Source organism: Pieris rapae, chromosome 4 (assembly GCF_905147795.1).
Source record: "Pieris rapae chromosome 4, ilPieRapa1.1, whole genome shotgun sequence".
NCBI lineage: Eukaryota > Metazoa > Arthropoda > Insecta > Lepidoptera > Pieridae > Pieris > Pieris rapae.
Genome location: NC_059512.1, coordinates 6,391,520 through 6,406,664, shown reverse-complemented (window position 1 = coordinate 6,406,664; position 15,145 = coordinate 6,391,520). Strand labels below are relative to the sequence as shown.

At 31.0% G+C, this 15,145-nt stretch overlaps 1 protein-coding gene across 1 annotated transcript; it reads left to right on the top strand.

The window, feature by feature from the left end:
* Positions 1–8,976: 8,976 nt before the first annotated feature.
* LOC110999803 lies at positions 8,977–10,442 on the top strand. The gene has a single exon (XM_022269035.2). It carries the CDS (start codon positions 9,140–9,142, stop codon positions 9,713–9,715), a length of 576 nt encoding a protein of 191 aa, XP_022124727.1. The 5' UTR covers positions 8,977–9,139; the 3' UTR covers positions 9,716–10,442.
* The last annotated feature ends 4,703 nt before the right edge of the window (positions 10,443–15,145 follow it).

The window sequence follows — 15,145 nt, the reverse complement described above, 5'->3', positions numbered from 1 at the left end:
AGTATAAGTATTTATTAATATAGTCAATAGTTAAAAATACAATCAGTATTATTTTATTTTCTGCGTAGGTAATAATCCGTTGGATATCCACCGTATGTAAGAGGGTAGAATGATGAAGAATACGGGGATATAGCAGATGGAACGTTCCCAGGATACAAGTAGTCAAAGCCTGCTGTATACGTCAAATATTGAGGAGATGGAGCAGGTTTTGGAGCAGCTAGTGCTCCCGCTAGCATAGCGACAATGACAAACTGTAAGAATAAAATACCAATATTATACATGTTGTTCGATTATCAAAACATTATAACTGTTACTCAGTGAATAAGACATATAAATTAAGCATAAATTAAGCGGGTTTGGCATAATAGATGTAAATGGTATTGCAGTTAACAATATCTTCTACAATAGTCAAGTAGAAATTTGAATATAGTCATAATAATTAAGGTATGTATAAAATTCATATGATATTGTAAAAAAATATTTTATCAATTGTACCACTAAGAAAATGATACACAAAGATTAAAATTCATGAGAAATACAAGTTAAAAGAGCAATGCAATGCAATGCAATTATGTTATTAGTTATACAAGCTTTTCGGACTGAGCCGCAGATTTGTATGATCAGCCTGACCCACGCCGTCTTCTTTTTGAGTGCGTCATGCGTCTCCTCACGATATTTCCTTCATCGTACTAGCAAGTGTTATATGCGTACATAGACGGAATGTCAAAAAACATCTAGACATTTCTTTTCCTTACATGTCTTTTAACCCAGTGTGTTACTATTAATATTCTATTACAGTTTAATTATAAAACTCATCTTCTAAAACGAAACAATAGTCTTGTCTATGCATTTGTCTAATAACGGCTAGTAATTAAAATGTATTTTTACTATAATAAAAAAAGCGATGAGAGTAGAATCACTCTATTAAATTTTTTAATTAAAAACTCATTTTCATCCTATATTTATACTTTCAATAACCCTATACCAATCATATAGAACACAAGGACGCAAAAAGATGCACGTGTAAGTCCAGTGAAAAGACTTCAACGCTATTTTTGTCAACAGTAACATTTCTATGAAAAAGTTTTTTCTCAAATAATTGTGACCTAGGGCACTCGTTTTTATAGTCTGTTATTCTGACTTGTAAATTTATCTGTACTTTGATTTAAAGAGTAGTATTATCATCTAGTATTTGTACTTTTATTATATTTTCTATACACATACTTCGCAGTACATAAAATGCCCTTCCATAAGAAATTTAGTAATATAATAATGCTAAATACATATATTTATATAAATGCATAAGGAGCGGTGCGCTGTAAATAATATTCTATAGATTTCTGAATTTTTTTTTCAACTGAAATAAAAAAGTAAATGGTTTCATTTGTACCAATTTCAAAATAAAAAATCTAAATAAGAAATTTGTCTTACCAGTTTATAGAACATAGTTAAAGTATATATATCAATGTACTAACGAATCTTTCTTACTCTTAGGATTATATACATAAAATTTGCCCTTGAACTTCAAAATACAATGAGCCCCAATATGGTAACTAATAAAATCATAATGACAAATTACTGTCAACATTATACCTACTTTTAACCGACAGCGCAACATTGAATTATGAAATACAAAAATATTCGGGCATTTGTTTTTGTGAATTGGCGGTAAATCTAAAACTCTTGTTACACGTGAAAATGTACCTAACCAGAGAAAATTTTCGGTCAATGATTTAGTATTTCTTTAGTTAGGCTTACTCAACAACAAAGCTAAGATAGGCGATTAGCATTACTTAATGAAGCCCTATCTCGTGCCACTATTTAAAATTGGTTTAATGAGTTTAAGCGTGGACGTAGCAATCTCAATGATGTTCCGCATGAGGGACGTCTTTTAGCAGCGACTACTGAACATAACATTAGTGTTGTGCGACGCATGATAGAGGAAGATAAGAGAGTGACCTATCAGCAGATACGGGCAAGCCTGGGCATTGGTATGAGTCAAATTTAAAAAATAATACACGAACATAAGGCGTCAGGGACCATAATGGCATTTTTTGTGAATTGTACGTGTCTCGTGTATCTATTGCCTTAACATGACTGGTATGGTAATGCATGTCCATACACTGTCATCAATAGAACATAATCCGGTTCGACAAATGTATTTGTCATGGTATTATGGTTTTTTACTTATGTTCCGGGATCGTGAAACAATACGACACGATAATACTAATCATGTAACAGCAAAATTTATATGAGATATATGAAAACGATTTAGAATTTAAGTTTAAGAATTTAATTCGTAAGATTTCTTACTATTAATTATTAATGCAAATTAGTATTTTATTGGGGTGAATTAGTTACACAAAAAATCTTTACAAAAATAAACGTAAAATATTTTTGTTTAAAATACGACGTTATTATTACAAATATAAATTCTAATAATCTATAAGCATGAACAGGACTACCGTGTTACGCCGAAACCCAATAACCTGAGAAATAATAAACTGAGACATCTTAATCCAAATATTGATAAAAGTGTGCCAATAACCAATTGACAGATTGGTGTATGTGGATAGACTTTTGTATGGACATAACAGTTCAACTGTGCCAATATCCTTTCTTAAGATTTTAACATACACCAGTTTTTAAAATAATTAAAAAAAAGCTATTTGATATATTTTAATATTATTAGTACGGCTTTTTTACTTTATTTGGTTTATATTGTTTATCAAATATGATAGTAAAGAGCGAAGAGATTGCGTTCTATCAGTCGCCAAAAATGGATGGTCTTCGTTGGGTTTGGTTATTGGGATTCAGATAGGAGATCTATCGACTGTCACGGTCTGATCTCAGATTGTTTTCAATCTGAGGTTGTGGATTAATTATTGGGTTCGGGCCTTGATGATAAACACACTAGTATCTACAGCCTAGGTTTCATAATGTCGTTCGAGTCTATCATTTATAGATAAATATACAATAAGCTCTTTAAAATTTTATAATATATTACCTACATATGGCTCGAAACAGCTACGCTCCGATGCTGAATATTCTACAAATATATTATTGTAATATATAATATAGATAAATTATAGAGATTAGAATTAATAATCTTCTGAAACCTTCATCTTATCTACACCCAGCCAGCGGCGCGTGTAATTTATAATTATCATTTTTAACTTAAAAATTGTTTCCTTAATTGGTGAAGGGCACAAAAGGGATTTAATATTTGAAAAATATTTAATTGTGTTTATCTACGTGCCTAGTGTCGCGAAACTACGAAGGCGACAGAAACTCTTTTTCACCCATTATTTTCTCTTAATTGTATAAATCATGAGTAAGTAATTTATGTTAGAATAATTAAACCTGCTTGATTTCGTTCTGACCACAGACATATGTGTAAAGTATGAGCTTGTCAGATACGATTCCGTAAGAAGTACGCAATTAAAACGTAAAACAAAGGAGATGATTGGTTTCGATTAGTTAGCATCATTAACCACATGTAAGCTTAAGCTTAAATTGTAAATTGATGGTCCGTTATACGCAAGAATTATGCATTTAACCTATTAGTTTTATTGAGTGTTAAACGCCGATAACTATTTTAAATTTATAATAAATTATTTATTTTACACAAATTATTCTGATTTTTTTTAATTTAACGCGTTGTTATCGTTCGTTTCGTTGTGTGGATTCTTACCTGCCGTCACAATTTACTCTTTGTTATATCAATAAAACAAAGGCGTATTTTTAGGCCAAGAATTGCCAACAGTACGAGTGCCAGGTTAGTAAATTCTTTAACAATAGGGCATGCTCGGAATATTGATTTAAGTTCACAGATTATTTAGTGATGATTATCATTGCAAGAACTTCGCAATTTGTGTATAAGATTACTTTAGGCGTAAATAAAACTGAGTAAACGTACTTATAATATAGGTTACTTTCTTAATAAGAACAAAGTCAAACTTCTTTAATTATAATAGTTAATCCCTGTTGTTTTAACAAACTCTCTGCTTGCGTAATGGATTAGAAAATTAAACAGTAAATAAACAGAATTTCTTATATTTAGTCAACAGAAATCGTTAAATAAATCATTACTAAATTTCCAAATCAAAATTTAAAAATTTTCTTTTTATCTAATATGAATTCTTTGGTATTTTTTTTCTAAAGCAAGTAGAGGTTTAGCCTCCTGACATACATGATAATTTAAAAAATTGATGTCCAAAACATTCCTTATTTTATTTACCTTTCGTTTAAACCTTCCAATGTTCTCCGTATGAGCAAGTTTGTTGAACACAGAAAGGTAAACAGATCCACTACGCTAATATTACTTCTTCTAATATTATTATTGAAATAAGCAAGGCTTATAAATGATGTGTGTATTATCTGGTAATTAATACTTTAATCAGCGTTAAATTAATGCAAATCGTAAGCCTTTAATAAGATTTATAAAGCTTTGCTGGTTCACAATAAGCTTTGTTATATAATACAATTTAATACTTCATCAGAATAATGCTCCTATGACGTAATGTTCGAGGCAGTGTTATTTATTGCATAATTTTGTATGCACTAATGGTTAGTGGACAATATTATTCATTTATCAATGTTTCTTGAGTAGAAGTAGTAGGGTGTTGATTAATACTAATCATAATTACATGACTGTGTTAATTGAAATATTTTATCTAGTGAGATGATACAATATGTGTTATTATTTTTTATTCTTTGTTCGCCTACCCTCTTACTGCGAGGTCATGCGTTTGAATCACGGCTGTGGTCCAAAGGATATTTTCATCTATGGTGATGGAAAACATCGTGAGAAAACCGGCATAACTGACATTCAAAAAACGATGACTTGGGTCAAATACAAATGGCTCACAACCTTCTTGAGGCCTCACTGGATGATTTGTTTATTAGAACTAGGTTTAAATGGTAAAATCATACCATACCAACAATGATTTTAGTTATTTTTATTATAGTACCAATATTCTTTATAATATTTATTTGCAACGCGATAAGAACGATACGAACAATGGTTAAATGCAAAATTACCTATGATGTTTTATTTTATTTAAAATGGTAAATCCATTATTTATTCTAAATTTAGTACGGTATGTACTTAACTTTATTTACTTTGTGATTCGCAAATGTACACATTAACTAAAGAATTTTTTTCCGAAACACAACTTCTTTAGTTCTATCGCATAGAATTCGATTTCCAAAAATTTTCATAAACTTCCATATATGTCATATTTTGTTACTTAAATGAGGATTAACGTTAAATTCCTCTCAAGACAGAATATACAAAAACTTGACGTTATATAGTTCCAAACATATATAGTAACATAACTAATTCTTTACATATTAAGTATTTACACATACAGTTTAGAGTGTAATAGTTGCATGTACAAATGTCATCAAAATACCGTCTAATGAACTTGACGTATTCGATACGCTGTGTTATGTAATTGATTGGGCAGATGATTAATCTAATTAAGAACCTGTCCAAAACATTGACATAACATATTATGATCTATATTAGACTATTACATATAAACTACGTTTTTGAGGCTTCGAAATAGAATATTATGACACTGAAACGATTGACCTTTTCATGGCTAAAGTTTTGCTTTAAATAAATAATATTATAATAATAATAATTTAAAAATAACCTGACTTGTTTAGAGAGGTTTGTCTAGAAATGTGAATATTATGTAATAATAATCAATATCTTAATATATATATTTCTTGTGTGCGTGTGTATGTGACTGAACTCCTCCTAAACGACTGGACCGATTTAGACGAAATTTTTTGTGTGTGATCAAGGGGATCTGGGAATGGTTTAGATTCACAATTTTGTCCGCTGGACAATGTTTTTTTAATTAATTTTCAATTTATTAGTTGTTGTTGATTTTGGAATGTTTTACATTGGATCCGACAGACGGCGCTACCAGCGCAGTGTCAAATTTTAAATAATATTCGAATTTTAATTTTAGTCTGTCCCGAAATTTTAAAAAAGTTTTGTTATCATTGTGTTATATCGTGTGTGACCATGTGCTGGATCGTTAGATATTGTCATAACATTTGAATAATAATTTTCATCAAAATGGCTTATTAAAAATTGAAATTTTGAAATTAAAGACGTGTAGACAGGACAACGTCTGTCGTATCCGCTAGTATCTATGTATATCTCAAGAAACGTTTTTAAGAAAATTATAAATATATTTAATATTGTTGAGTTTATTTATAAGTAGGATATGTAACATTAAAATGATTAACGATGGAGAAGGTAAGGGAACATTTAATAATCAATACAATTGTAATATTTTATTTTACATTGAAAAAATATTGTCTACATTTTATTCATAGTTAATAACACCACCATAATATGTGTTTTTGTTTTGTTTATTAACCGACATAGCAGCTAAGACCGAATTGCCACAAAACCATTTTACTAAATATGGATATACTCTGAAATAACGTAAATATTATTATTAAACCTGTAATAATATCTTCATTTCTGAGTAAAATTCCTTGAAATAATTTAATAATGTCCTTCAAAAGCTGAGCCATCGCGCTGGCAATATCGTATATAATTTGTATGACATATTATAATAAAAGTATTTTTACGTTTAGTTTTTCACATTACATATCACTACATAGTATAAAACAAAGTCGCTTTCTCTGTCCCTATGTCCCTTTGTATCTTTAAATTTTTGAAACTACGCAACGGATTTTGATGCGGTTTTTTTTAATAGATAGAGTAATTCAAGTGGAAGGTTTATATGTATAATAACATCCATTAACTAGTGGAAAAAAACTGTTATTTTTGATGTTTCTAATGTGATGTCATAAATAATTTCATTTTTTCCCCTTACATTGCAAACGCAGGCTGAACCCTATGAGTTTTATCAAAATAATTTACTAAGTATTGTACACATTGAAAAGGTCTACAGAAAAGTCCGTGATGGTATATGTCTATCTCTTATGGATAACCCACATTAACTTTTTTTGTCATTTACTTTTTACGACAATTAATAATGGCTAATTTTCGAAGCGATTTTAACCAATACAGCATCAATCCTTAAGCTATTAAATACCTTGAATACATAGGTCATTTAATATAGATCTATACAGCCTATAACTAAAAAAATAAGTACCTTTCTGTACCGATGTTTACCTTTCTCCAAATAATTATCCTGACACTGTTATAAACACAAACTATTCATTAATATTAATAACAAGTATAATATTACAAACACAATAATACTACCTAACATCAAATTCTATTTTCTACGGTGATTCTGATTTAGAACCTGACCTGTTATGAATTCCTTGTATGACGTACTTAAAATGGCCGAGACTTCATTGTTTATTGAATCATGTAACAAACTACGCATCTGAAAATATGGTTATAGTTCAAGCGTGAATACATAATTACCTGCTTCATAAGTTAAATTTAAGAAATATAGCAATAATATTAACATTTTTGTTGAGGTAGAATAAAAAGCTTTCAATGTCAACTCGTTTCTCTACGTCACAGGAAAAGCACGTTTAGCACAATCGGGCTATTTTCGGAGTTTTCTAACGATAAATACGTATATCTTTTTCCAAAAATAACATTTTGATGCCATTTATAGCACGCAATGCTTGTCGAAGTAAAATGTAATCGGAAATCTTAAAACACCAAAATACATTCTTGTTTTAATGAAACAAACGACTTTCACATCACAAAAAAGTCTATAGAATCGCGAGAAAATATCTGAGCCATAGTGTATGGAAAATTACTTTTCAATATAAATGCTAGCAACCTGTATGAGTCATAAGGATCACGTGCAAAACAGACGGGAATAAAGGATCCTGGTTACTCACGTGCTTAATAACACACGACACCTGTCAAAGATCAAAAGGGTAAATTAGTTGCACTTTAATGTTAATTTACTAAATAACATGTGATTTTCAATATTTAGAAGTCACGTGCATTGACTTTCTTACAGTATTAGACGTTAACATAGAAACCTTCCTCTTTAATTATTGTCTCCTAATCTACTCATTAAAATCTGATACGTAGTTTAAAAGATTGAAGCCCAGACAGCGGGACTTGTATGGTATGTAAAGACTAAATTTTAGTGTAACCGAGAGTGTAACTAACTCATTACAAAAATAATAATTTCCCCTTTTAACAATAATAATAGACTGGCCAACACATTTCTAGGTCTATTTTATGGATTATAAGATATAGTACTTGGTACTTTTAAATGTTAAAACGCTTGCCATGCAAACGAAATCATTCTTTCTTACAATCTTTCTTATACATTATTAAATCAATCGAAAATGTCCATTATTAGTACTATAATATAACGGATACTATGTTCTATTGTTGTGAAATAATATTGAATTCTACAATGACGCACAAACTCTCTGATGAAGGTTAAAAAACCAGAAATAAAATTTATTAGGTAGTTGAAGTTGAAGAATTTTAAAAACTCTATTCAATTTTATTACATAGACACTTAACCGTGGCATATTATGAGAATTGAATGAAGCTTCGTAACCTTTAAATATCACATTTAGATCGAGAAGCTAATGTTTTATGAGTAAACTTAAAAAGCTATTAGAAAGCTCTATGATACGTTAAAGGAAATGTTAATATACGTGGATATATTTATAATTATATGGTCACTGCGAATTACATTAACTAACCTTGATTTTGAAAAAAAAATTGTTACTGTGCACTCAATCAACACTTTTGTTAAATTTTATGTTAAGTTTTGAAATTGTAACCCTAAAATATAGGGCCCCTAGAAAAAGCATTAATATATCTTGATTGAAATATTCTCACTCCTTAGAACTGCGGTAAATGTATAAAGCAAACAGATACATAATGTTGAAATGCATAATTGGAGCGAGATTTACAATACGCATGCGCCAATTTGTCTATAAAAGCAAAAATCCCGGTTGCCAGACATCAGTTTACGACTTACAATCGTGAACAGCCCCTGCACTCGAAACTTAAATTGTTATCGACGATAATTGTGAAAGTTTTTAAAAGTACAAATCACATTTTCAATTCTATAATATCAATTATAACTTTGTCAAAATTCATCCGTTCTGTTTTTGTCTCACAAGTGCCACTTTTGACGGACTTATGAAAAATAAATTGGAAGGTGAATTTAAATCTAGTGAGAGGTTCACCGCAGATCTGTCGGTGAACGTAGTGCAACAAGCACCGAAATCGCGCCGCGATTCTATGGCCCCTAAGATTGTTGTGTGCCCTCCAGTTGAAGAAATGAATGAACCTGTGGCAGCACCTCGAGGATCCCGCCTGCTCAAAGCGTTGAGTCGGCGACTCTCTCGCCGCAACGCTGATGACGACTCCTTAGGAAGCTCCAGCAGCAACGAAAGTATGTCATGTGATACCGGCCGGAGTGATGACCCTTCATCCTGTTCAACCAGCGACTCTGGCTGCGACGAATCTGACCGACGAAGGCGTCACAGGTCAACGGTGTCGTTGAGGCGAGTTTTCCAAAGTCTCAGTATATCAAGTCGGTCGCAATCGTCTTCACCAAGTGACCGCCACCGCCAGCCCAAGAAGCAAACCCAACCAAAACGAATTCTTCGGCCTCCAGTCACATACACATACGTACGAGGGCTATCCGGCTTACCAACACAGCGGGTGCCTCGTCATACAGTTTATTGCGCTTCCGTGGGTCTGAACCGATAAAGGTGTAATGCATCGATATGTGGATACTAAACAACAGGAATGGGAAATCAAGACTGTTACGTATAGATTTAGTCGTAAAAGGCTAGTACGTCGTATCATATCAGTAGATAGAATGGACTGACGAGCTCGACGAATGGAAATTTCAACATGGACCAAAAGCGGACACCGTTGTGTACTCCTTTGAGGGGAGGCTGTTGAAACTTGTCTATTTAAGAAAAATCTATAAGACTGGACTGCTAAAATCGCTGGGATAGCGATTTTCATTAACTTTACTCCTATTGGCTCTACTATTTAATCTTAATAAAGACAAATCAAATTATTACTTTTTACGGCAGTTAAAAGATAACTAAAGAATTGCGGCCACACATGTTTGTTGTATCTCTAAGTGAAGTATAGTGCCTTTCCACATATTGACGATTTTGATATGTATACCTAACGAGGCTTAAATATTTCTCAGTCAAATTTTGCATTATATATTAAGTAATTTTCACAGATACATCACATGTTTTAATAGTATAACGTTTTTCACAGTATTCACCAATGAGTTAACTAAACTTGTCTTGAAACTTAGCAGATTTTTTTCAAAATTGTTATTAGTATTTTAAAAAGTTTGCTCATTAATGTAAGAGTCTTTAATCAGTAGGAGTAATGTCTTTTCGAATATTGAGATTGTAATTCTAGGCACTAATCATATAGTGAGTATTAGATAGACTAAATATTAAAAATTATAAGCCATTTTTATGTAATTATAGGTTTGATATTAAATAAACAATTTAAAAACTACTTACCGTCTTAAATATTTCCCCTACGCCTTCTTAATCATATTATTAAAACTCATGCCATTGTTTCAAAAGAATCGATATATTTTGTATAATACACCTATCGATTCATAATGGTATATTTTAATATTTCTATTATAATTAAGACATTTAACAAAGCTTCATTAATAAAACAAGTTACTAAGGTACTCGTAAAAAAGATTGACTCGTATTGCTAATTAATTTTCCATCCACAGGAATATTAATTTAACATTTCAGACCTTTTATTTTAACAAATATTTATTTAACTATTGAAGCTCAAAATTGAATATTATAAAGGTATTGAAGCATGTTTTAAACCCGTATTAGATATTGTTTCATTCCTAACGTAACATTAAAAGGAGAAAAAAGATTTTGTAGACTAAATTCGAAAGGATTGGCGGTGATTCAGTCTACTTCTCTGAGATTAGATGGAGATGCGTTATCGACAATTAGAGTGAGTTGGAAAAGCTGAAGTCAGTTCGTTACAGAAATTAATCATTGACATTTATTTGGAAATATATAGCACATTATTTCTACAAGTTAATCGATAGTTAACTTTTTTAAGACCAAAAGACAGTATTACTTTTTAGACGATTTTATCGCTTATAAAATAATACTACACCAATTATTTTTATAATAAAATTCCACAACATTGTACTTCAGCTTTTCCTAGATTCAATCCTAAACGATAAATAAATATCGATTTGGTTTCTACAAATCCATTAATGTTCTTTCTATCTTATATACATTTATTAGATTTTCATCTATATGGACGTAGGAACAATACACTAATAAAAAATCTTCCTCAAAATCACTGGCAATGTGAGAGTCTATGGGCGGCGGTATCAATTAGTATCAAGTGAGCCTGTAACTTAAAAAAATATTGCCTATAGATCTTTCATACAATAAAATACCGCAACTTGTATTCAAGCTTTTCCCGGAGTTAATCCTGAACGAGCGGAACAAACAATTATCGAATTGGTTTCTAGAAACCAATAATTGGCCTACAGTACTTTATATCTTACATACATTTATAACATTTTTATCTATATAGTCGTAGGTTCGTACCCCGGCTGTGCAATTTACGTTCTATGTGCGCATTTAAACTTGCTTACTCATTTACATGTGTCAGACACACAAGGCTCTACATCTACTTGTCTATAAGAATAAAACAAATGATCGCCACACAGATACAGAAATCTGACGTCCAGACCTGAATAGTATATTTCATTACAAGTGCGGAAAGCCTGTCATTGCAACGAGTTCCGACGAATGTCTACCCGAGCCGAGGCGCAGCCGAAGGTGAGGGTTGACAGTCGGAACAAGTTGCAATGACGGTTCCGCACGTGTACTGAACGACTATTTTTAATACAGTTGCGAAAAAATTAAACAATTTAATTAAACTATTCACTTTTTTTCTCCTCTCTCTACGGAATAAATCCATTGCACGTAGATATGTTATATATTTCCGGTAAATTGTTCTCCGAAGCATTTTGCTTTACTCATTGAGTCCAATCATTAAATCTGATATTGATACAAATAGTAGCTTCTTTTTAAAATATTTGCATGAATCATAAAAACTTCTGTGATTTTTTTTAGTAAAAACTTCATGGTTAGTTTTTTCTTTTTAATATTTTTTTTATTGATATGAAATAAAATAAACCTAACGTAACTTATTGAATCCAATTATTAGTAAACTTTTTAAAAATACGTATTTGCATATATTATAAAATTCTTTTTAATATTTTTTTAATTGATAAGAAATGAAAAGAAACCTAACCGACCTTATTGAATCCAATTATTATAATATTTAGAAATCATATATCATAAACACTTCTATGAATGTTTTTAATAAAACCTTCGTGGTTTTCTTCGTGGTGGTCTTTTTAATACACATTGTTTTGACAGTTGGCAAAGAAAAAGCACGAGTGTGTAATAGCCCACTTTCCGAACGCTATACGTCCCTGCAATATGCCACTTTTTGAGCAACTGTATTAAAATAGTATATTTCATTACAAGTGCGGAAAGCCTGTCATTGCAACGAGTTCCGACGAATGTCTACCCGAGCCGAGGCGCAGCCGAAGGTGAGGGTTGACAGTCGGAACAAGTTGCAATGACGGTACCGCACGTGTACTGAACGACTATTTTTAATACAGTTGCGAAAAAATAAAGCAATTTAATTAAACTATTTGCTTTTTTTCTATTCTCTCTACGGAATAAATTCGTTGCACGTAGATATGTAGCGACTTATATGTTCCCGGTAAATTGTTGTCCGAAGCATTTTATGCAATTATACTGCGTTCGGGTGGTATACATTCAAATAAAATATCGTCGAAATTACTCATTTGTAATCACATGTACATCAAGTGCAACAAATAACTCAACTCGAAAGAACATTTTTGGAAAATGGCGCCAACCGCAAAGAATATGAGCAAAGTTTGTTTTTTCTTTTCTTCACCCATTCTGGGTAGGCAAAGGGAACTTGGCCCATACAGCCAATTCTTCAGTAGACTATTTTTATTGAAAGAAAACCAAATCTAACTCATTGAGTCCAATCATTAAATCTGATATTTAAACAAATAGCTATAGCTTCTTTTTAAAATATTTGCATGAATCATAAAAACTTCTGTGATTTTTTTTAGTAAAAACTTCATGGTTAGTTTTTTCTTTTTAATATATTTTTTATTGATATGAAATATAATAAACCTAACCTAACTTATAGAATCTAATTATTAGTAAACTTTTTAAAAATACGTATTTGCATATATTATAAAATTCTTTTTAATATTTTTTTAATTGATATGAAATGAAAAGAAACCTAATCGACCTTATTGAATCCAATTATTATAATATTTAGAAATCATATATCATAAAAACTTCTATGAATCTTTTTAATAAAACCTTCGTGGTTGGTTTTTTCTTTTTAATACACATTGTTTTGACAGTTGGCAAAGAAAACGCACGAGTGCGGGAATGGCAAAGAAAAAAGCACAAGTGTGTAATAGCCCACTTTCCGAACGCTATACCTCCCTGCAATATGCCACTTTTTGAGCAACTGTATTAAAATAGTATATTTCATTACAAGTGCGGAAAGCCTGTCATTGCAACGAGTTCCGACGAATGTCTACCCGAGCCGAGGCGCAGCCGAAGGTGAGGGTTGACAGTCGGGACAAGTTGCAATGACGGTACCGCACGTGTACTGAACGACTATTTTTAATACAGTTGCGAAAAAATTAAGCAATTTAATTAAACTATTTGCTTTTTTTCTATTCTCTCTACGGAATAAATTCGTTGCACGTAGATATGTAGCGATTTATATGTATCCGGTAAATTGTTCTCCGAAGCATTTTATGCAATTATACTGCGTTCGGGTGGTATTCATTCAAATAAAATATCGTCGAAATTACTCATTTTGAGCAACAAATAACTCAACTCGAAAGAACATTTTTGGAAAATGGCGCCAACCGCAAAGAATATGAGCAAAGCTTGTTTTTTCTTTCTTCACCCATTCTGGGTAGGCAAAGGGAACTTGGCCCATACAGCCAATTCTTCAGTAGACTATTTTTATTGAAAGAAAACCAAATCTAACTCATTGAGTCCAATCATTAAATCTGATATTGAAACAAATAGTAGCTTCTTTTTAAAATATTTGCATGAATCATAAAAACTTCTGTGATTTTTTTTTAGTAAAAACTTCATGGTTAGTTTTTTCTTTTTAATATTTTTTTTATTGATATGAAATAAAATAAACCTAACCTAACTTATTGAATCCAATTATTAGTAAACTTTTTAAAAATACGTATTGCATATATTATAAAATTCTTTTTAATATTTTTTTAATTGATATGAAATGAAAAGAAACCTAACCGAACTTATTGAATCCAATTATTAAAATATTTAGAAATCATCTATCATAAAAACTTCTATGAAACTTTTTAATAAAACCTTCGTGGTTGGTTTTTTCTTTTTAATACACATTGTTTTGACAGTTGGCAAAGAAAACGCACGAGTGCGGGAATGGCAAAGAAAAAGCACGAGTGTGTAATAGCCCACTTTCCGAACGCTATACCTCCCTGCAATATGCCACTTTTTGAGCAACTGTATTAAAAAAGTCGTTACGCCATTTATTTGTTTTATACATGCTTTAAATATTAGCAAGCATACATATAATATGAAATATAACATTATGAAATAATGCATTCCGAAGATCGTAATTTTGAATTAAAATTGATTCCTATTTACCCTAGATTTCGCCTCATTCTTACAATTTGATTTTAAACCTTCTAAATTAAAATAAACGGTACTAACAAATTGAATAACAAAATTGTTTCAGTCCCAATAATAGAATTGGGTTTTGAGATAGAATTACAATATGTATTTTAATGTATATCCTTTACTTTTAGTACTTTATTATACTTTTATTTCATCTGGATTATTCCCTATTCACTGATGATATTTTTTTACATTCAAGTAGCCTCTCAAGTAGCCGAAAAAAAAAATAACCAAAGTATTCCAAATTTAAAATGCTAAATGCAAAGAGTTAAGCTATAATTTTATTTACTTATAAATAGGGTTATAAAATTACATAACGCTAGGGGCTTGCTTTAGAACTCATACGTAATAAAAGACC

Coding starts and splice junctions, on each gene's coding strand:
- LOC110999803 (XM_022269035.2), top strand. CDS start 9,140: ATGAAAAATAAATTGGAAGGTGAATTTAAATCTAGTGAGAGGTTCACC.